Source organism: Elephas maximus, chromosome 1 (assembly GCF_024166365.1).
Source record: "Elephas maximus indicus isolate mEleMax1 chromosome 1, mEleMax1 primary haplotype, whole genome shotgun sequence".
NCBI classification, from domain to species: domain Eukaryota; kingdom Metazoa; phylum Chordata; class Mammalia; order Proboscidea; family Elephantidae; genus Elephas; species Elephas maximus.
The window spans coordinates 77337025-77358456 of NC_064819.1; the positions used below are offsets into that span (position 1 = coordinate 77337025).

The following is a 21432-nucleotide window of genomic DNA, read 5'->3' on the forward strand; positions in this document are numbered from 1 at the left end:
TGATAAAAGCCCCCAGTGGGTAGGGCAGAACAAAGCACCTGAAGCCCTTGCAGAGAGGACTGAACAGCATGGCTGTCGGGCCTGCTCTGTGGCTGGGCTTTCTGCTCCTGGTTTCCTTCTTGGGACCCTCAGGTTCAGGTAGGAGGAGGAAGAGGAGGCAGGCCTGGAATGCTAACAGGGCCTGGCCTGACTTCCTCCCCTCCGTGTCCCACAGCCTCCCTTCTTAGGCGCCTGGGTGAGCACACTCAGCAGCTTCAGGAGAGCTCTGGCCCAAACCTAGGGTTGAGCCTGGGCCAGGGTGCTGAGGCCCTCCCAAAAGAGGGCTGGCTGGAGCAGCTGCTGGACCCCTTCAACACATCTGATAGACGATCTTTCCTGCAGGTGAAGCCAGGAGTGGGGGGTAGAGTCCACTGTCTCCTCTGCCCTCTCCTAGACTGGCCATCAGTCTCCTCCTCACTCTATCTTTCAGTCTCCTCTCTCTTTGACCCTCAGTATCCATCACTCTCTATTTTCTTTCCCTTTTTTTCTACCTCAGCCTCTCTGAGCTCATCCCTGCCTGCTTCCTCACCACCACCCCAAAGCTTACTTGGCCCACACGTGCAAGTCCTTCCTTTACCTGGGCCACGCCAACTCTTTCCAGCCTCAGAACCTTGCCCTTGATGTCCCCTCTATCTGGTGTGCACTTCCCTTTATCTTCTCATAGCTGAATTTGACTCATTTTTCAGATTTCAGCTCAAGTATCCCCTCTGACCATTCTATGTAGTTTCTTTACACACTTAGTCCCTCTCCATGGAATTACCTTGTTATGTTCTTCCTGGTACCCACTACCAGGAAGAAGTCTTTTACTATATTTATTGTTATATTTATATTTATTGCACATCTCCCCCTCTAAACTGTAACCTCCAATCAAGCAGTTGCCTAGCGTTGATTCTGGCCACTTCTTCCAGTTCCTAGTACACAGACCGGCACACAACAGGCACTCAAAATATCTGCTGAATGAATGAACAAATTCACCATCATTCAGTGTGTACTTCATACAGTCTCCAGAGGTCATCCCACCTAGGCCTTACTCCTAAATCTATCCTCATTTGTTACTTATTCTACAATTATTATTTCAATAATTAGCAAGTGCCTACCATGTGCCAGCCACTCTGCTCAATCCTGGAGATATTAGTAAAAAAGTAGACAAAAATATCTGTTAATATTAATCTTACACTCTAGATGAGGAGATAAACAGGAAGGAAGCAAACACATAAATAAACAAGCCCATTTCACAAATTACTTAGTAAGTAAAGAGAGATCTGTTAGGGTGAGAGGCCAGAATGAGGGGGTGGGAATAGGTCAGGACTCTCACAACACCATTTCTTTCTCCCTATTCCACCTGTTAGCGGTACTGGGTGAATGACCAACACTGGACTGGCCAGGATGGACCCGTATTCCTGTATCTTGGGGGTGAGGGCAGTCTTGGACCTGGCTCAGTGATGAGAGGTAAGGGGGGAAAGATATGGCTGGGGAAGTTGGTGGGGCCAGGCAGGGGAGCTGCGTATTGCAATGTTGTGAGACCTGTGGGGTGCAAGGGCTTACACCCAGTTGGCATCTCCCCCGCCCTCTCCTGCACTCTTCACAGGTCACCCTGCAGCCCTGGCCCCGGCCTTGGGGGCCCTGGTGGTAGGTTTGGAACACAGATTTTATGGCCTGAGTATACCTGTCAGGGGCCTGGACATGGCTCAGCTCCGCTTCTTGTCCAGTCGCCATGCGTGAGTAGGGGTAGGGCAAGTCTTTGGGATCACAGAACTGGGGATGTTTATATCTTGGCATCTCTGCATCTGTATCTCTCTTCCCCACTGCCCAAAGTCTATCCCTGAGCCTCTGGTACGGTCTTCTTTCTTTCATGGTGTCTTATTCTTTCTGTCTCTCCCTGTCTGTATCTTCCTCTTAAACTGTATCATGTCTGTTTCTGTCTCACTGTCTGAAATAGGCTATTTTCTCACTGTGGCTGACTGGTCCAGACCACCTAGCATCTCTTACCTGGATTATAGCCTCCTCACGGGTTTCCTTGTTTCTGCCCTTGCCCACTTCAGTCTGTTCTCCACACTGAAGTGCAAGTGATTCTGTTAGACTGGAAACTAGATTGTGACCCTCCCTAACTCAAATCTCTCTCGTGTCTCTTATCTCACACAGAGTAAAGGCCAAAGTCTTTACAGTGGCCATAGATAGGATTGGCTCTGGCCCCCCAGTTAACTCTCTGACTTCATTCTCTCACACTCCCAGGAAATCCTTGATGTTCTCCAAATTTAGAGGCACATTCCTGCCTTGAGCTTTTGAACTCTTGCCTCTGTAAGGAATGGGCTAACCCCAGATAGTCACATGGCTCCCTCCCTTATCTTCTTCAATGCGCTCTACTCATATTAACCCACCTACCCACCCCCCACCCCACCCCCCCACCCACCCCACCCCACCCCACCCCACCCCACCCGCACACACACACCTTTCCTTCTTCACTCAGTCTGCTTTATTGTTCTTCGTGGCACTTTTTTCTCTCTCTCTCTTCCCTGCTTGGTATCTCTCTATGTAACTCTCTGTCTCAGTTTCTCTCTGCCTGTCTCTGTCTCTTTCTTGTCTCCATCTCACTATCTTATCCGTGTCTCATTACCTGTATGGCTCTTTCTTTCCATGTCTCAATCTTTTCCACAAGCCATACTGGTTTCAAACTGCAGCAGGATGACACTAACTGAAAATCATTTCAGAAAAGCTGGGTAGAAAAGAAAGTCTTCAGGATGGGAAGGAGGATGTTAGACATATCCAAACATCTATCTCTAGTTCTTTCTGTTTGTGTCTCTCCCTTCCCCCCATACTTTCTCACCTATCCAGCCTAGGATCTGTTCTCCTCTTCTTCCTCCTCTTCGATGTCCTCTTTGACTGCTCCCATCCGTCTCCAAATTTGCCAGGTTCACATTTAAATTGCCTTGGAGACTTTCCCTCTCCCGCCTAGCCTGGAAGGGAAGGAGGGCAGAGGATTCCCAGAGGGCAGCAGGGTCTCCCCTGGCCTAGGCACACATACGGAGAAGTATATGGGAGTGGGGAATACTCAGAAATACACCGTGAGGGTCCTGGAAATCCAGGCTTCTGGCCAAACTCCTCCTATTCATGTCTATGGGTCTCTGGTTTCCGGGCCTGTACAGTACGGGGATCTTCAGGGATTCCCAGGGGTGAGGACCAATCGATCCTTCCCTCTGATCCCAGGTTGGCTGACGTGGCCTCTGCCCACCTCGCACTCTCCCGCCTCTTCAACGTCTCCTCCTCTAGCCCTTGGATCTGCTTTGGAGGCTCCTATGCAGGCTCCCTGGCCGCCTGGGCCCGGCTGAAGGTCCCCCAGGCTTCTCCGGGAGGGCTGGGGGGAGGGAACTCGGCCTCCGGGGTCCTCCTGTCAAATAACAGGAATACCCTACCCTACCCCCACCCCAGAAAACTTTCCTTAAGCTATCTTCGCAAGAACCTGGCGCATGGAAGGTAGGGGCTTGTCTGAGATTACACAACGAATGAGTGACTCAAAAAGAATCCCCGCCCAAACAGCAGAAGGGCGCAGTGGGGGAAGGAGGATACGGGGGTCCCAGTCCCTCAGCCTGACTTTTTTCTCCTGCCTCAGTTCCCGCATCTCATTTTCGCCTCGGTCGCCTCTTCGGCCCCTGTGCGCGCGGTGCTGGATTTCTCGGAGTATAATAACGTAAGGACGGCGGGCTGCGGATGGGGGAGGAGAAGGAGGGTCCCAGTAGTTGCGGTCCACTGATCCTTCTCCAGAGGTCCGTCCACAGGTGGTGTCCAGAAGCTTAATGAACACAGCGATTGGCGGATCCCCGGAGGTAGGATGTAGGAACTAGTCCGAGGGGAACTGGGGCGAGCAGAGGCGTTGGAAGCCGGGGAGAGGGGCCATAGAAGAAAGGTGAAGCCTCCGAGGCACCAGGGGCTGCGGGATAGAGGGAATCCCCGGGAGGTGGGCGGGTCCTGGAAGGAGGCGGGGTCTGAGAAGGAGTGGGGGCGGGGCATCATAGCGGGAGGCTCCCCGACAGGGGCGGGGCTCAGAAGGGAAGGTGGCGCATTAGGCCTAGGCCGGCCTCGGCTTGGGCCCGGGTCTTCGCTGGCCACGTCTCTCGCTCCCCGTAGTGCTGGTCGGCGGCGTCCGCTGCCTTCGCGGAGACGGAGCGGCGGCTGCGCGCCGGCGGGGAGGCCCAGGCGGCGCTACGGACGGAGCTGGGCGCGTGCGGACGCTTGAGCCGTGCTGAGGACCAGGCGGAGCTGCTGGAGGCTCTGCAGGCGCTGGTGGGGGGCACCGTGCAGTACAACGGGCAGGCGGGGGCGCCACTGAGCGTGCGACAGCTGTGCGGACTCCTCGTGGGCGGGGCCGATCGCGGCCTCACGGCACCCTATCGCGGCCTGCGCAGGGCAGCGCAGGTGAGAACTCACGGGGGCAGCAGAGAGGAGTCTGCAGACGAGGCTTTCTGCTTGCCCTCGGGCGTGTGATCTTGCGCAAGCGAAAACCCCCTCTGAGCCTTAGTTTTCTCACCTGTAGAATAGGGATGAAATGGTGCCTTCCGGAAGGTGAAATGAGATGGTATGTAAAGAGCTTATCAGGAAGTCTGGCTTGCAGTATGCAAATATTAATTTTGGCTATGACTATTACCTATGATTATATTATCTTATCTATGATTATCTATTCTGTTATCTGTTCTCTCCTGGAGCCCTGGTGGCGTGGTGGTTAATAACTTGGCTGCTAATAACTTGCCGTTCAAATCCACCAGCCGCTCCTTGAAAACCCTATGGGGCAGTTCTACTCTGTCTTACAGGCTGTGAGCTGGAATAAACAGCATGTTTGGTGGGGTTTTTTTGTTTTTGGTCGTTCTTCCGCGGAAAAATGTAGCCCTGGGGACAGAGTTTTCCTAGGGACTTTGGCCCCCAGTCTTGGAATCCAACTGTCACTGTCTGGCACTGGGCCAGGTGCCGTGCCAAATGCTTCACATGTATTATTTCACTGAATTCATACGGTAGTTCTAGGACATAGGCACTATTATCACCACCTACAGGTAAGGAAACAGGTCCAAGATACTATCACTTACTCAAGGTCTCATAGATCATAGGGTCCTAGTCAAGCAGTACTTTGGCTCACAAGGACCCTGGAACCCATCCCCTGTGACCACTGACTCCCAGGAGAACCCAAGAACCCACCTTTTGACTTATGGTCCTTAACTTGTGGGAATCCAGGCCTCCAGACCCTGGTGTAGCCTGGGGATGGGTGTGGTGGAGCAGGATATGTATGTATGTGTGTGTATATTGTCCTCAGATTGTGATGCGTAGCCTGGGACAGAGGTGTTTAAGCACTTCCCGAGCAGAGACAGTGGCACAGCTGAAGAACACAGAACCTCAAGGGTCTGGTGTGGGTGACCGGCAGTGGTTGTACCAGACATGTACGGAGTTCGGCTTCTGTGAGTGACTTGTCCAACCCCCATTCCCAGAGCATATATCCTGTGCTATGCCCAGATGGACCACCTCACAGGTGGTCTGGACTCGCTATCATTTCCATACGAAAACCAGCCTGACTCCTGGGCCTTGGATAGCCTGCTAGTGTGGGACTGGAGAGCAGACAGCCATACTAGTGTTTGTGTACTTAGCCTTCATCTGCCTCCACACACACGCTCAGGCCTCAATATGCATGATCTCCCCTTCAACCTGTCTTCTTCTGTGTCCCCATCCCGGGGATGGCCCCAGTCTGCTCCCACTCACCAGGCTAGACACCTTGGTGTTGTTTTGGATGCCTCTTCCCATTACCCCTGTAACCTGTCAGTTACTGAATCCTGCCCACTCTGCATGCCAAGTAACTCTCCAGTCCTCTCCTTGCCTTTTCCTATCCCCCCCATGCTCTCCTGCCTAGATCCCTGCCTCAGCCTCCTCCCTGGTTTCCAGGTTTTCACTCTACCCCTCAATCCACCTTCTGTACAGTGTCCAGAGAGATCTTTCTAAATATGCCCTTGTCCCTTCTCAGCTCCAAAACCTTTACATGGCTCACCAGTGACCCCAGGGTAGGATTGCCAGATGAAATACAGGATGCCCAGTTAAACTTGAATTTCAGATAAACAACAAGTAGCTTTTTAGTACAAGTATGTTCCAAATATTGCACAGGACGTACTAATAATAAAAATATGTTTTGTTGCTGTTTATCTGAAATTCAGTTTTAACTGTACATCCTGTTTTTTTATTTGCTAAATCTGGCCACTCTAACCCACAGTAAAGTTCAAAACCTCCTAGAGGCAGTGAAGATGATGGTTAAAAGCAAAAGGTACAAATTCTAGCTTCACCATTTCCTAGCTATGTGGCCTTGGGCAAACTTGAGCAAATGACTTAACCTGTCTATGCCTCAGTTTCCACATCTGTAAAATGGGGTAAATAACAGTGCTTCTTTCATAGGGTTTTTTGAGGATTAAAGGAGGTAATATATATAATATGCTTAGAATAATGCTGATGTAGATTAAGTTCTCCGTAAGTGCTTGCTTTTGTTACTGTTATTATTATTATAAAGCTTTACATATTTTAACCCTCTAATAAGTCATTAAGGAGCCTTGGTGGTGCAGTGGTTAAGGACTTGGCTGCTAACTGAAAGGTTGGTGGTTTGAACCACCTAGGGGTTCCATGGGAGAAAAGACCTGGTGATCTGCTCCATAAAGATTATAGCCTAGGAAACCCTGTGGGGCAGGTCTACTCTATAGGGTCGTTATGAGTCAGAATTGACTTGGCCAAATACAACAAGAAGTCATCCTTCCTAACCTCTCATAGACTTTGCACATGTTGTTCCCTCTGTTTGGATTACTCATCTTCCCCTCTTAACACAGTTTATTCATCTTCAAGTCTCAACACGAGATGGCCCCTCCTCAGGAAGCTTTCCCTGATCTCTCATGCTAAGGTGCGTGCTTGCACACACACACACACGTGTACACACACATGCATACACAAAATGTCTCCTCGTTCTTCTTACTTTCCATGGTCTGTCATCGTAAATTCCTTATTGCTCATCTCCCCTTCTGGACTTGTGTCCTGTGACAGCAGAGCCTGAGGCTGTCTTGGTTGTCATTGTGTACCTAATAAAAACCAAAAAAACCCATTGCCATCGAGTCAATTCCAATTCATAGTGACCGTATAGTATGCCTAATATTGCCCAACATATAGCTGAGCACATAGTACGTGCTCAATAAATGGTGAAGGAAGGAATGAATGTGAGGCTAAAGAGGTTAGATTTACCCTAAAAACACATGAGAGCTATAGATTTTAAGCAAGAGAGGCATGGCCCAATTTGTGCTTTACGCACTTCAGTCTCCCTCTTACCTCCAGACGCTTGCACGTGCTGTTTCCTCTATTATGCCTTTTCACTTCTCCCTCTTTGCTTGGCTCACTCATGCTAATTTCTTAAGGTCTTATTTATTGCAAGATGCCAACTCTGAGCCCCTCATGCTCCCTCTGGGTTACCTGATGCCTGGCCTTTCTCTAGCACAGCCCTGATCATCTGGGCTGTCACTGTCTGGGGTGTGTTTGTCTCGCTCCTTGGAATATAAGCTCATTGAAAGGAGGGGTGGGGGCTTTCTTGGTCATCACTGAGGAAAGCTCTTTAAATTATTATTAAGTGAGAGTGGCATTTTCCCACATACTTAACAGTTATCTTCCTCCACAGATATCACCTGTGAGGACCCGAGATGCCCTTTCTCCCAGCTCCCAGCACTGCCCTCCCAGCTAGGTCTTTGTGAGCAGGTCTTCGGCCTCTCAGCCTCATCAGTAGCCCAGGCCATAGCCCAGACGAATTCCTACTATGGTGGCCAGACCCCGAGGGCCACCCAAGTACTGTTCGTTAATGGTGAGCATACCACCAGAACCTGGTTCCTAAGCCTACACCTATTCCCAGCTCAACACACCATCTTCTCCTTTATTTTCAGGGGACGCAGATCCCTGGCATGTGCTAAGTGTAACACAGTCTTTGGGACCCTTCGAGTCAGCCGTTCTCATCCCTAACGCCTCCCACTGCTTGGACATGGCAACTGAGAGACCCTCAGACTCCCCCAGCCTCCGTCTAGCACGCCAGGTGAGAGAAGGAAAGCTCTGGATAATTTGTGTTTCGTTGACATATTAATTTGCCCTCTCCCTGGTGGTTCAGTAGTTAAGAGCTTGGCTGCTAACCAAAAGGTCAGCAGTTCCAGTTCACCAGCCACTCCTTGGAAACCCCATGGGGCAGTTCTGTTGTGTCCGGTAGGGTCGCTATGAGTTGGAATCAACTCCACGGCAATGGGTTTTGACCCTCACTTGGTGCTGGTGTCTGACTTTCAAAATTCTCCCCACAGAAGATCTTCCAGCAGCTACAGACCTGGTTGACCCTGACAAAGGAGAGCCAGGTTAGGGATGGAGCCTGAGGTTCACAACCTTGCCACTTCCTGTGTGGCCACTTCAGTCGTGGATGCATTCATTCATTCCACAAAAGGAAACAGCTTGTTTTGAAGAAGGAAATTGTCAGGAATTGGGAATCATCACTTGTTCTGAATACAACTGAATCCTGTCTGCAGAAGTCCTCACTCCCAACTCTAAAGTGCTTTCTTATAAACAAATAGTTATATAAATATAAGTTGATGATTATTCTCATGGTAAATTTGTTATTTTGAATGTCAAATGTCAAAGAAATGAGGCTTCTCATGCTGGTGCCCTTCCCCTGCTAATCAGATTCCAGGTCAAGTCCTGCCACTCCAGCTCCGGGGCTGGTCCCTTTGCCGTGTGTGTCTCTCTCTCAACCTCAGACCCTAACCCGGCCTCCGGCCTCTGCTTCTCACTCGTTCTTTCACTGTGTCCTTCTCCCTCAGTCTCTTCCCCTCTATCTGGTCTCTATCTCTATTTGTCTCTCTCAGTTGCTTTCTCTCTCTCTGATTATCTTTGTCTCTGTCTCTGTGTGTCTTAGTCTGTCTATTTCTCTGTCTCACAGCCTGTGTCTCTGTGCCTGTCGCTCAGTCACAGTGTCTTTCTCCCTCTTATTCTGTCCTTTCCTTTCCCCTCTTCTCTTCACCCCTCCTCTCCTCTTTTCACTTCTCTTCCGCTCTCCTTCTTCTTCCTTCTTTCTCTCTCTCTTCCTCTGCCCTTGGCTATCTCCACTACTCTCCACCTTCATTCTTGATCTCTGTGTCTCTTCTAGTCACCCTCTATCTCTATTTCCCTCTCTTAAGGCTTTCCCTAATGCTTTCCTTCATTGTCTTCTCAGTTTCTCTGCCTCCCTGAGGCTCTGCCTGTCTCTGATGTGCTTCCTTTCTCTCTCTATTCCTTCCTCTGCTCATCACCCAAACTTTGTCCTTCTCTGACACTCTCTTTTAGCCTTCCTCCCATAGTCAAATCAGTCACTCACAGGCATTTCTAGCTCCCAACCCTGGGTTCTGACCAAGCCTTCCTAATGGGGACATCCCAGCTCCTGGGAGGGTGGGCCTGATTTCAAGGGTGCCTGCTTAGCCTGTTTTAGCCACCTCCACAGTGCCATGTTTCATCATTCTAAGCAGCAGCCACCAAAAGGAGGAAGTAACGAATCATGGAGACTGAGTAGGGAGGATTTTTTTCCATGTTAAAGACACCACATTGTGGCACCAGTGACACTCTTATTTTCATGTCTACAATGAGTTTTGAATAAATAACCAGCACCTGATTCCAATACATCAGAACTTGGTTCCTGACTTGCCTAAGCTCATTTTAGTTAGAAGTATTTTGTGCCATTTTCTAACCAATGTTTATTTACAGAATTACGGTTTGAGCTCTTCAGATGTAAGAGAGATTATACCGAAAACAGCAAACTCAGTAATTCCCAGCACTCCTCTTTTTCATTTCCAGCTTCATTTTTCTCCAAAGCATTTTTCGTAATTTCTCACATTGTGTAATCTTCTAAATTATTTCATATCCTGTGTAATTGTAAGCTTCGTAAAGAAAATGAGTTTTGTCTACCATTTACTTCTAAGTCCTCATCACCTAGGATAGTATCTGGCACTTAATCAAACTGTCACCAAACTCACTGCCATCGAGTTGATTACCGACTCATAGCGACTCTATAGGACAGAGTAGAACTGCCCCATACAGTTTCCAAGGAGCACCTGCTGGATTCCAACTGCGAATCTTTTGGTTAGCAGCCGTAGCTCTTAACCACTACTCCACCAGATTTCCGGCACTTAATAGACATTCAAAAATATTTATTTAATCAATACATTAACTAGAATTTTATAGTCCATTTTGCAGATGAGAACTATGTAATATCAGCATGTTATCAACCATCTCACAGTGACGAAGTTCATAAAACTCCTATAAAAACCCACTCATCTAAATATGACTCCCAGAGTTCTTTTTTGCACTACCAGGTTATCATGGGAAGTGTGTGTGTTGGCAGAAGTGGTGGAGGAAAAGACAAGTAGGGAAGTGGGATGGTTCTTGATGCTACTGTTGACACTTGGTCTTGGTTTTTTTTGTTTTTTTTTTTTAATAATACATTATTGAGTTTTTGGTGAAAGTTTACATAGCAAGTCAGGATCCCATTTGACAATTTCCACACAAAATTTGGGGGGACATTTAGTTACATGTATCACAATGTGTCAACATTCTCTTTAATTGTGTTCAGTTTGTTCCATTTCCAGTACTCTAGTTTCCCTGCCCCCTTATCTTCTCATCTTTGCCTTTTTAAAAAAATTGTACTTTAGATGAAGGTTTATTGAGCTCCCTGCCCCCTTATCTTCTCATCTTTGCCTTTTTAAAAAAATTGTACTTTAGATGAAGGTTTATTGAGCAAAATAGCTTCTCATTAAACAAATAATACACATATTGTTTTGTGACATTGGTTGCCAACCCGCGCTAAGTTAACACTCTCCCATTTTGACCTTAGGTTCCATATCACCCTCCTGCCTTCTCGTCCTTGCCCCTTGGCTGGTGTGCCCATTTAGTCTCATTTTGTTTTATAGGTCTGACTAATTTTTGGCTGAGGGGTGAACCTCAGGAGTGACTTCATTACTAAGCTAAAAGGGTGACCTGGACCATACTCTTGGGGTTTCTCCAGCCTCTGTCAGACCAGTAAGTCTGGCGACACTTGGCCTTGATTTGGGGGTTTGGGTTCTGCCCCCAGAAGGGGAGGGTCAGAGTTCAGGAGAGAGACAGTCCCCTAGTCTTTTCACCTTCCCGCCCTGGGCCAGAAGCATGTCGGGGTCGCGATGACCGGGAAGCACCCCGAGGCCAAGCTGCAGACGAGTGGACCCTCCCAGAATGCTCTCCAGGAACGGAGAATAATCCGCACCCCGGGGCTGCAGCAGAGTACTCGGAGCGTGCGTAGCCAGTTCCGTGAACCGCCCGCCGCGACCTCAGAGCAGCTTCGCGTTGCCCCGGGCCTCCCCAGGGGAGCAGGAAGGAAGCCGGGTTCCGGACGCTGATCTGAATATTCTCGGATCAGAATTGGCCGTTTGGGAAAGACTAAGTTTACCCGCGAGAGGCAGGGTTCATTCCGGCCAAATGAAAAGCTTTTCTCTTTTTCTTATTCCTTTCCCCGTGGCGGGGGAGGTGGAAATAGGAAGAATGCAGAGATTTAAAAGAAAAAAAAAGTTTCCTTTTTGTTGTTTTAGGTTTTTTGGTTTGTTTTTCCCAGAAAATTTAAAGAGACAATACCGTTTGGTGGTGGTTTATATTCTCTAAAGAGGAAAACCAACGTTCGACGTGTGGCCGGTTAGCTCAGTTGGTTAGAGCGTGGTGCTAATAACGCCAAGGTCGCGGGTTCGGTCCCCGAATAACGCCAAGGTCGCGGGTTCGGTCCCCGTACGGGCCAAGCTGGAAAGGTTCTCTTTTTCATTCCCTTTATACTCAGGTACGGGAGACAGATGTGGCAGTCTGCTTCAGTGAAGACTTACAGCCTTGGAAACCCTAATCGGGCAGCTCTGCGCTGCCCTATAGGGTCGCCATGAGTCGGAATCGACTCGACGGAAGTGGGTTGGTTTAGGTTTTCTACTTAGGCGAGGGCCCTCACGGTCTCAGGTCCACTCCGAGGTAAGGTCTCAATCAAAGTCTGCGAGAAATTCCTCGCTGAAATTTAGAGGATCTGAACTGAGACACTTATTTGATCAGACATTCCTGATGAGTTTCTTTCCTCCAGTCTTAGGTCCTCGTGTTGATTTCCATCTATAGAGCAAAGGGACAGTATTTCTCTCCATTGGGAAGTTGATTTAGTTCGGAAAACTGAACTCTTTGGATCGTTTCCAAGTGAAAAGAAAATAAAAACATCCCCACTTCCACAATGGGTCTTCTCCAAAAACCCATTGCTGTTGAGTCCATTCCCACGCATAGCGACCCTACAGGACAGAGTAGAACTGTCCCTTTTTGGTTAGCAGCTGACCTCTTAGCCACTGAGCCGCCAGGGCTTTGGGCCTTCACTAGTTCATTGAAAAATGAAACAAGATTTTTAAAATGACACGTGAATAATTTTCTCAACACAGTTTCTTAACAAAGCTTGGTTTGAACATTCTAAAGACTGATTCGACATGTGGAAGACTCATTTTAAAAATATTTTAATTGTCCTAATTCCACCACCATATTTGAGAGATAGTTTTGCTGAAAACATTTGCTGAATTCTTGGCTGGCAATTTTTTTTTCCTTCAAGGGGTTATATATGTCATCCCATTGCCTTCTTGCCTGCATGGTTTCTGCTGAGTAATTCAAGCTTAGTCTTAATGACTCTCCTTTGCAGATGACTTTTCATTTACCCTAGCCTCTCTTAAAATTTTCTCAATACCTTTGGTTTTGGCAAGTTTCATTATAATATGTCATAGTGACTTTCTTTTGGGATCTATCCTGTGTGGGGTTCAATGAGCTTCTTGGATAGATATCTTCTCGTCTTTCATGATATCAGGGAAGTTTTCTGCCAACAAATCTTCAGCAATTATCTCTGTATTTTCTGTTATCCCTCCCTGTTTGTACTCCAATCACTTGTAGGTTACTCCTCTTGGTAGAGTCCCACATAATTCTTAGGGTTTCTTAATTTTTTTTTAATTCTTTCACCTGATTTTTTCTCAAACTGATGTCAAGTGCTTTATCTTCAATCTCATTAATTCTGACTTCCATTGCCTCAATTCTGCTCCCACGACTTTCTATTGAGTTGTCTAATACTGAAGTTTTAATGTTAATCTTTTGGATTTCTATTTGCTATCTATCTATTGATTCTTGCAGCCTGTTAAATTTGTAACTGGTATTTAGAACTACCTTCTTCCACTGTGAAAACCCTGGTGGCGTAATGGGTAAGCGCTATGGTTGCCAACTAAAAGGTCAGCAGTTCAAATCCCCCAGGCTCTCCTTGGAAACTCTACGGGGCAGTTCTCCTCTGTCCTATAAGGTCACAATGAGTCTGAATTATCTCAAGGGGAACAGGTTTGGTTTTTTGGGGGGGGATTCTTCCATTACCCATTCTGTATTCCCTTTGCCCTCAGCAAGCACCTCAGCTGGTCGTGGTTCTTTGCCTGGTGGGGTGACCCAAACTTTCATTCCTGGTCCATTAGAAGTCATGTCAGAATTAGGTTGCTGTAGTTTTCCTTTGACTTTAATCACATGGCATGGTAGTACTAAGAGATGCCCTAAGGGATCTCCTGCATTCTGGACATACTCTTCTTTACCTCCATTATGTAATATAAATCCGATTTCCTCTTGGTAATTGGAATCAATCACACCAGCCAGTATGTTAACTCCCTTCTTTGCCTGTTGATCCAGAGACACAAGGAGTCCAAAGTGGCCAGATGGCATTCTTAGCTTCCAGTACAATGAAATTAATGATATGTCTCCAGGTGGAAGCATTCCTCCCTTTGGAACTAAGACTTCTAGACCTGCAGAGTATAAGGTTGTAGGAACAGGACTCAAAAATCTTGCAAGTGGATCACTAGAGGTAATAGTGAGTGTTGCTACTTTCATATCCACCTCTTGATTCCTGGACCCACAAATCCTGGCTGTGGAAGATACAGGGCCATATATTGGATGCCGGTTTAGAGCATATACAGTACAGCCTCCTGGAGAACATTGTCCCAACCATGCAAGGTATTGCTGCCTAGCTGGCTCCATAATTGTGTCTTCAAAAGGCCATTCCATTTTTCTATCAAGCCACCTGCTTCAGGATGATGGGTAACATGGTAAAAAACAGTGACGTCCATGAGCACAGGCCCACTGCTGCACTTCATTTGCTGTGAAGTGAGTTCCTTGATCAGAAATAATGCTGTATGGGATACTATGACAGTGGATCAGGCATTCTGTAAGTCCACAGATGGTAGTTTTGGCAGAAGCATTGCATACAGGGAAGGCAAATCCATATCCAGAGTAAGTGTCTACTCCAATAAAAACAAAACACTGCCCTTCTCATGATGGAAGTGGTCCAATGTAATTAACTTGCCAGCAGGTGGCTGGCTGATCACCTCAAGGGGTGGTGCCATACTGGGAACTCAGTGTTGGTCTCTGCTGCTGGCAGATTGAGCGCTCAGCAGTGGTTATAGCCGAGTCGGCCTTGGTGAGTGGAAGTCCATGTTGCTGGGCCCATGCATAACCTCCAACCCTGCCACCATGGCCACTTTGTTCATGAGTCCATTGAGCAATGACAGGAGTAGCTAGGGAAAGAGGATGAGTGGTTTCCACAGAATGCATCATCCTATCTACTTGATTGTTAAAATCCTCCTCTGCTGAGATCATCCTTTGGTGAGCATTCACATGAGACACAAATATCTTCACTTCTTTGGCCCATTCAGAGAGGTCTGTTCATAGACCTCTTCCCCAGAAATCCTTGTCTCCAATTTTCCAGTCATATTCCTTCCAAGTCCCTGTCCATCCAAACCATTGGCCACAGCCCATGAATCAATATACAGTCATACAAAGGGCCATTTATCCTTCCAAGCAAAGTGAACAGCCAGGTTCACTGCTCAAAGTTCTGCCCATTGGGAGTATTTCCCTTCACCACTGTCCTTCAGGGAGGTCCCAGAAAGGGGCTGTAGTGCTGCCACTGCCCACTTTTGAGTAGTGCCTGCAGAACCATCTATAAACCAGGCACAAGTTTTCTCTTCTTCAGCCAACTGATCATAAGGAACTCCCCCTGAGGACATAGGTGCAGACTGGGAGATGGAAGGTAATGTGACAGTAGTGGAGACCCATGTTGGCATTTGGCCCACATCGTCATGCAACTTACTTGTGTCTTCGGGTCCTCCTCGGGCCTGATCTCATATTCTACTTCCACTTAATGGTGGAGTTCTGCTGTGCATGTCAAACTTTATGACACTGTGGGTCAGACAACACCCAGTTCGTGATGGGCAGCTCAGGCTGCATGGTGACTTGGAGTCCCATGGTTAAGCATTCAGTCTCTACTAAGGCCTAGTAACAAGCCAAAAGATGTTTCTAAAAATGAAAGTAGTTCTCTGCAGAGGATGGCAGGGCTTTGCTACAAAATCCTAAGGGTTTGCGTTGTGATTCTCCAACAGGGGCCTGCCAAAGACTCCAAACAGCATCTCTATCTACCACGGACACTTCAAACATCATTGGATCCACAGGATCATGTGGCCCAAGTGGCAGAGTGGCTTGCACAGCAGCCTTAACCTGCTATAAAGCCTTCTCTTGTTCTAGGCCCCACAAAAAACTAGCAGCTTTTTGAGTCACTTGATAAATAGGCCAGAGTAGCACACCCAGATGAGGAATATGTTGCCTCCAAAATCCAAAGAGGCCCACTGGGCATTGTGCCTCCTTTTTAGTTTTGGGAGGAGCCAGAGGCCCTAACTTTTTCTTCACTTTGGGAGGAATATCTCACATGCCCCACACCAGTGGACCCCTAGAAATTCTACTGAGGTGGAAGATGCCTGAATTTTTGTGCACACAAATGTCTTACCAGTAAGTCCAGAGTCATTGACACTGCTTCCTTGCTAGGTCCAATCAGCATAATGTCATCAATGTAATGGACCAGTGTTAAGTCTTGTGGAAGGGAAAGGCGATCATGGTCCCTTTGGACTAAATTATGACATAGGCTGGAGAGCTGATGTAGCTCTGAGGTAAGCAACTGAAGGTGTATTGCTAGCCTTGCCAGCTAAAGGCAAATTTCTTCTGCTGGTCCTTTGAAACAGGTATGGAGAAAAAGGCATTGGCCAGATCAATAGCTGCATACCAGGTACCTGGAAATGTATTAATTTGCTCAATCAATGAGACTACATCTGGGTCAACAGCTGCAATTGGAGTCACCACCTGCTTAAGTTTTCAATAATCCACTGTTATTCTCCAAGATCCATCTGTTTTTGCACAGACCAAATAGGCAAGTTATGAGAATCACCACCCTTGAAGTCCTTCATGGTGGCAGTAATCTCTGCAATTCCTCAGGAATGTGGTATTGCTTTTGGTTTACTATTTTCCTAGGTAGGGACAGTTCTAATGGCTTCAATTTTTCTTTTTCTACCATAATAGCCCTTATTTCATTTGTCAGGGATCCAGTGTGGTGCTTCTGCCAGTTGCTGAGTATGTCTATTCCAATTATGCATTCTGGAACTGGGGAAATCACTACAGGATGAGTTAAGGGACCCACTGGACCTACTGTGAGACTTACATAAGCTAAGACTCCATTAGCAACCTGGCTTCCATATGCCCCCACTCTGACTGGTAGGCCACAGTGACTTTTTGGGTCCCTGGAATTAGTGTCAGCTCAGAGCCAGTATCCAATTATCCCTGAAAAGTCTGATTATTTCTTTTTCCCCAATGAACAGTCACTCTTGTAAAAGGCTGTAGATTCCTTTGGGGAAGGCTAGGAGAAAGATTAACAGTATAAGTTTTTGGCAGTGTATTGAAGTCCTTCCTCAATGGGACCTGGCCTTCCCTTCAATCAAGGGGTTTTGGGTCTTTAAATTCACTCAAGTCTGGGAATTGATTGAGGGGCTGTGCCTTTCTATTCTGGTGATTCAAGTTATACTGCTGCTCACTTAACCTAGAATTCATCCTCTTGTACAGATCAAGTAAATATTTAGTAGATTTCCTATCTATTTCACCCCTAGGGACACCATGACTAAGTAGCCAATGCCAGAAGTCCATACAACTCAGACTATTCTGATTACTGCTTTGATTCTGCTGTCCATTATGGTAACCATGCCCACCTTGTCTTTGTCAATTGAGTGCTGCCGCTTAGCCCCTACCACCATGAACTTCAGTAAGCCTCATTGTAGTTAGGTGTCTTAATTCAGTTAGGGAAAATTCACAAATGTGTTCCGTACCATCAGGGCACTCCACAGGTGGGTTTGTGGGTCTAACCCGATAAATCCACCCTAGCATGCCAATTTCCCTAAGCCTTTGGATTCCGTCTCCTACAGTACACCAAGGCAAGTCTGGTACTCCAACTTGATTTAGTGTAGGCCACAGCATAATCCATGCTTCAGCAACACAACCAAATAAACTATTAGATCCTTTCCTAACTTCTTGAGCTAAAACATTAAATGAAGAATGTGTACTTAGTGAGCTCATATAAGTCAACTCAGACTGATACATCTTTATGTTCCTTGCACCATTATCCCACACCCTTAATAGCCAGTCCCACACATGTTCCTCATGTCTCTGTTGGTACATATTAGGAAAGTCAAGCAGTTCTTTCTGAGTGTAGCATACCTCCTCCTGGGTTACACTTTGTACTTCACCTTTTGGGGTTTACTGGGACTTAAGTCTAGTTATAGGTCAAGAAGCCAAAATCAGGAATGTTCTGAGAACATTCAGCATTGTCTTATAAAGCGTCTGCCTCAGGTGAAATCCCAAGCAATTATTCAGACAAAGTTGCTTTAGATGCAGCTGCATTAATCTCATTAGAGGGGAGTAGAGGGACTAATGCTTCTGTTGGCAGGAGTGAGTCAACGAAATTTAGGGGCTCAGTGTCTCCAGCTTCCTGATTATCTGCCCAGCTTCCTGGTTACCTGCCCACATGTCCTTATCCCAGGTTTCAGGATCCCATTTCTTCCCAATCAATGCCCTCACTTTAACTTCAGACAGCTCTCAAGTTTGGCTGTTGAGTTGGTGCTGTAATTCAGCTACTCTTACAATAAGAGTCTGGGATTGGTTTTTGGCAATATCAGCTATGTCACTACAAGAAATAAGGCTTTCTTTCAAACCACAAGTGGAAACTTTGGGCTTGTTTATGTGGCACTTGAGCTTTGACTCTGAAGCCCTGAGCTCATCTCTTTCTTTCAATAGTTTGTCTAGCAAAAGTAGGACCAACCAACGAGCTTCCTTATTCTCATTATGACAAAATTGTCGAAAGGTATCATACATGCAATTACCCAGAGCCTCATCTTTCACTAATATCTGATCTATTGGTGATGATATTTTGGGTATTACAATTGCCACCTCACACCATGGATTAACAGTGCACTGTTTACTACTTGAAGCAGGTCAGCAACATCTTTAAGACTGAACAGTCTTGAGAACCAATTTAGAAAATTCATCCTTACAATTTTGTTTCCCTAGAACCACTCTTCATACTAAATTCCTTAAGCTGGGTTCTCTAGAGAAGCAAATCCAGTGAAGTGTATAAATATATAGAGATTCGTTTCAAGGAAATGGCTCAAGCAGTTGTAGAGGCTGTAATGTCCCAAGTTCATGGGTCAGGATAGAGGCTTCTTCTGATTTACACAGCTGAGGGGCTGGTGAACCTAATATCGGAAAGTCAGAGAGCAGGGCTGTTGCTCACGGGCTGTGAAGATCAATGAATCCTAAGATCAGCCAGCAAGACCACAGGTAAGCTGCTAGCACAAGTCCCAAGAACTGGAGGCCAGATAAACAGGAGCCAGCTGCAGAATCTAGAAAGAGCAAAAGCCCCTGAGCCCTGCCAGAAATTACACCCAAACTTGATACAGGCCACACGCCCAAGGAATTCCCCTTGGCTACTCACAGCAGACTCCATTATAGGGGTGATCACATATCATCCCTCAACGGAGAAGTGATCACAATATCACCCGACTGCCAAAACACTGAGAATCATGGCCCAGCCAAGTTAACACACAATCTTAACTATCACATGCAGCCACTGTGTCAATCCATCTCATTGAGGGTCCTCCTCTTTTTCACTGACCCTCTACTTCACCAAGCATAATGACCATTTCCAGGGACTAGTCTTTCCTGATAACATATACAAAGAATGTAAGATGAAGCCTCACCATCCTACCTTCTAAGGATCATTCTGGCTTACATTTCTCGTCTAGCAGATGATGAAAATGAGATCTAGAAAGATTATTGGTTTTCCCTTTCCTATAACAATGCATTAAGTTCAGATGTGACTGAATTTCATGCCTCAGGTTCCTACTGTACCAAGGTTATCGTAGGTAAGTATGGTGGCAGAAGAGGTAAAGGGGATGGGGTTACTCTGACTTAGGGATTAAAATTGGAGCCATTATTCCCTGCCCTTGATTATAAAAAATGTGACCTAGCTGGAGGTGGACTCCTAAGGACATATCAACTGGGTCCTGAGGTATAAAAACAATAGCTAGGACAATCTTGGAAAACATCTTTTAGGGAAACTTTAACATAAACAAGTCTTAAATAGAGCACAAAAGACCCACATATTTTCCACTGTTACATTTGTCTATTAGCATGTACGCATGTACAAAATAGTAAGATTTTTTGGACCAGTGAAGACCCTCCTGACTGTCATTACTGAAATCTTTACCAACGATTATTAAATAAGGCAATTAAAATTGTAGAATCATATATTTAGCAGTTTTTAGCCAGTCTGAAAAGGTGAAATTTTTATTGATTTTATGCATTTGTAATGCTAATATATACTGATGATTCTGTAACATCTCTTGGCTGGACCAGACATGGTTCTGGCAGCATGCTTGTCTGTTTCCCACTCTTGCCTCTTTGAACATATGCCAACTGGAGTCTTTCTTCTTGCTTTACCATAACTTTGTGGTGATTTTACTCCAGGACATCCCTCACTTTCAGATTAGTTTCTACTATCAGCACAAGAGGCTTTTTAACTTTTTTTTTCCTTCACACTGTTTGGGATCAGCTTTCTCATCAGCAGGTATCAAGTGTAACAACTTTCTCACATCACATCCAGCATTTCTGAACATGCAGACTGGACCATTTGAGGAGACTAGGGTAAATCAGCACCCTGTGCATAGGGAGCTCACAGATTCTTTGACCTAAAATTGCACAATATAAGCATAAAAGTTTTGAGGGTGTTGGAAATACAATTTAAACAGATTGGACTCAGTTCAGAGGTGAATGAGGACAAGGAGGCCTGATAAGCATAGGAACTCAAAACAAAACTGGGGGTAGTCCACCATTCTTCTGAAAGATTTGGGTTTCACAACAATTCAATTTGATGAACAATTTATTTCTGCATTTTAGACAAGATAAATAGCCACACAAAAACATAATTCCACCTATATGCTGCTGGTTTTTAAATCCAACATCTTAACTGCTTGTCCTTCATAGTTTTGGGGTAATGACTCTATCCCAGACCAAAGACAAGTTCAGTTAAATGGGCTTTCAAATCAATGACGAACTGATTCTGAGAGAAGATTGGATCATCCTTGGCCCCACAAAGAATTGCTTCTGAGGGAAAGATTTAATCTTTAGACTATCCACAGCTTCGTGGGCCTCACACCACACTAAAATTCTGTGTCAGCCTCACCTACCCAAGACAGCTGAAGGCCTTCCTCCAACAGTTAGAGATATTGATGTACTAGGAGCCCTTTGGCATAGAGATTATAGAACCCTTTGGCTCGGCTGCTAACTAAAAGATCAGAGTTCAAATTCACCAGCCACTCCATGGAAACCCTATGGAACAGAGTACTACTCTGTCTTATAGGGTCACTATGAATCGAATAGATGGCAGCAGGTATTGATGTATGCCAGTCACTACCCATACAAAGGTGACAAAATAGATGTGGTTCCTGACATAATGACGTAATTACATAATGACGTAATTATGTTTTAGTTTCCTAGAGCTGCTGTGACTGAAATACTAAAAGTGGGTAGCTTAAAGAACAGAATTTTTTTTCTCACAGTTCAGGAGGCCAGAAGGCCAGATTCAATATGTGTCTCTAGGGGGCGGTCCTTCCTTGTCTAGTTCAGCTTTTTGTTGTTTTAGGTGCCGTGGAGTTGGTTCCGATTCATAGTGACCCTACAGCAGAACGAAACACTGCTCGATCCTGCGCCATCCTCACAATTGTTATGCTTGAAACCATTGTAGCAGCCTCTGTGTCAATCTGTCTTGTTGAAAGTCTTCCACTTTTTTGCTGACCCTCTACCAAGCATAATATCCTTCCCCACGGACTGGTCCCTCCTGATGAAATGTCCAAAGTATGTGAGACAAATCTCGGCATCCTCACTTCTAATGAGCATTCTGGCGGTACTTCTTCCAAAACA

At 46.2% G+C, this 21432-nt stretch overlaps 1 protein-coding gene and 1 non-coding gene across 2 annotated transcripts; both read left to right on the plus strand.

Annotated features, from left to right (window-relative positions):
• The first annotated feature begins 68 nt into the window (after positions 1-68).
• PRSS16 (serine protease 16) lies at positions 69-9928 on the plus strand. The gene is made up of 12 exons (XM_049857151.1): positions 69-138; positions 215-381; positions 1389-1488; positions 1628-1757; positions 3244-3367; positions 3647-3724; positions 3813-3860; positions 4162-4449; positions 5336-5477; positions 7712-7891; positions 7971-8116; positions 8373-9928. The coding sequence occupies exons 1-12, from the start codon at positions 69-71 to the stop codon at positions 8439-8441; spliced, it is 1542 nt and encodes a 513-aa protein (XP_049713108.1). The 3' UTR covers positions 8442-9928.
• A 1818-nt stretch (positions 9929-11746) lies between these two features.
• On the plus strand, positions 11747-11851 carry TRNAI-AAU (transfer RNA isoleucine (anticodon AAU)). The gene is made up of 2 exons: positions 11747-11784; positions 11816-11851. It is a non-coding gene; the product is annotated as a tRNA-Ile (tRNA).
• Positions 11852-21432: the final 9581 nt, after the last annotated feature.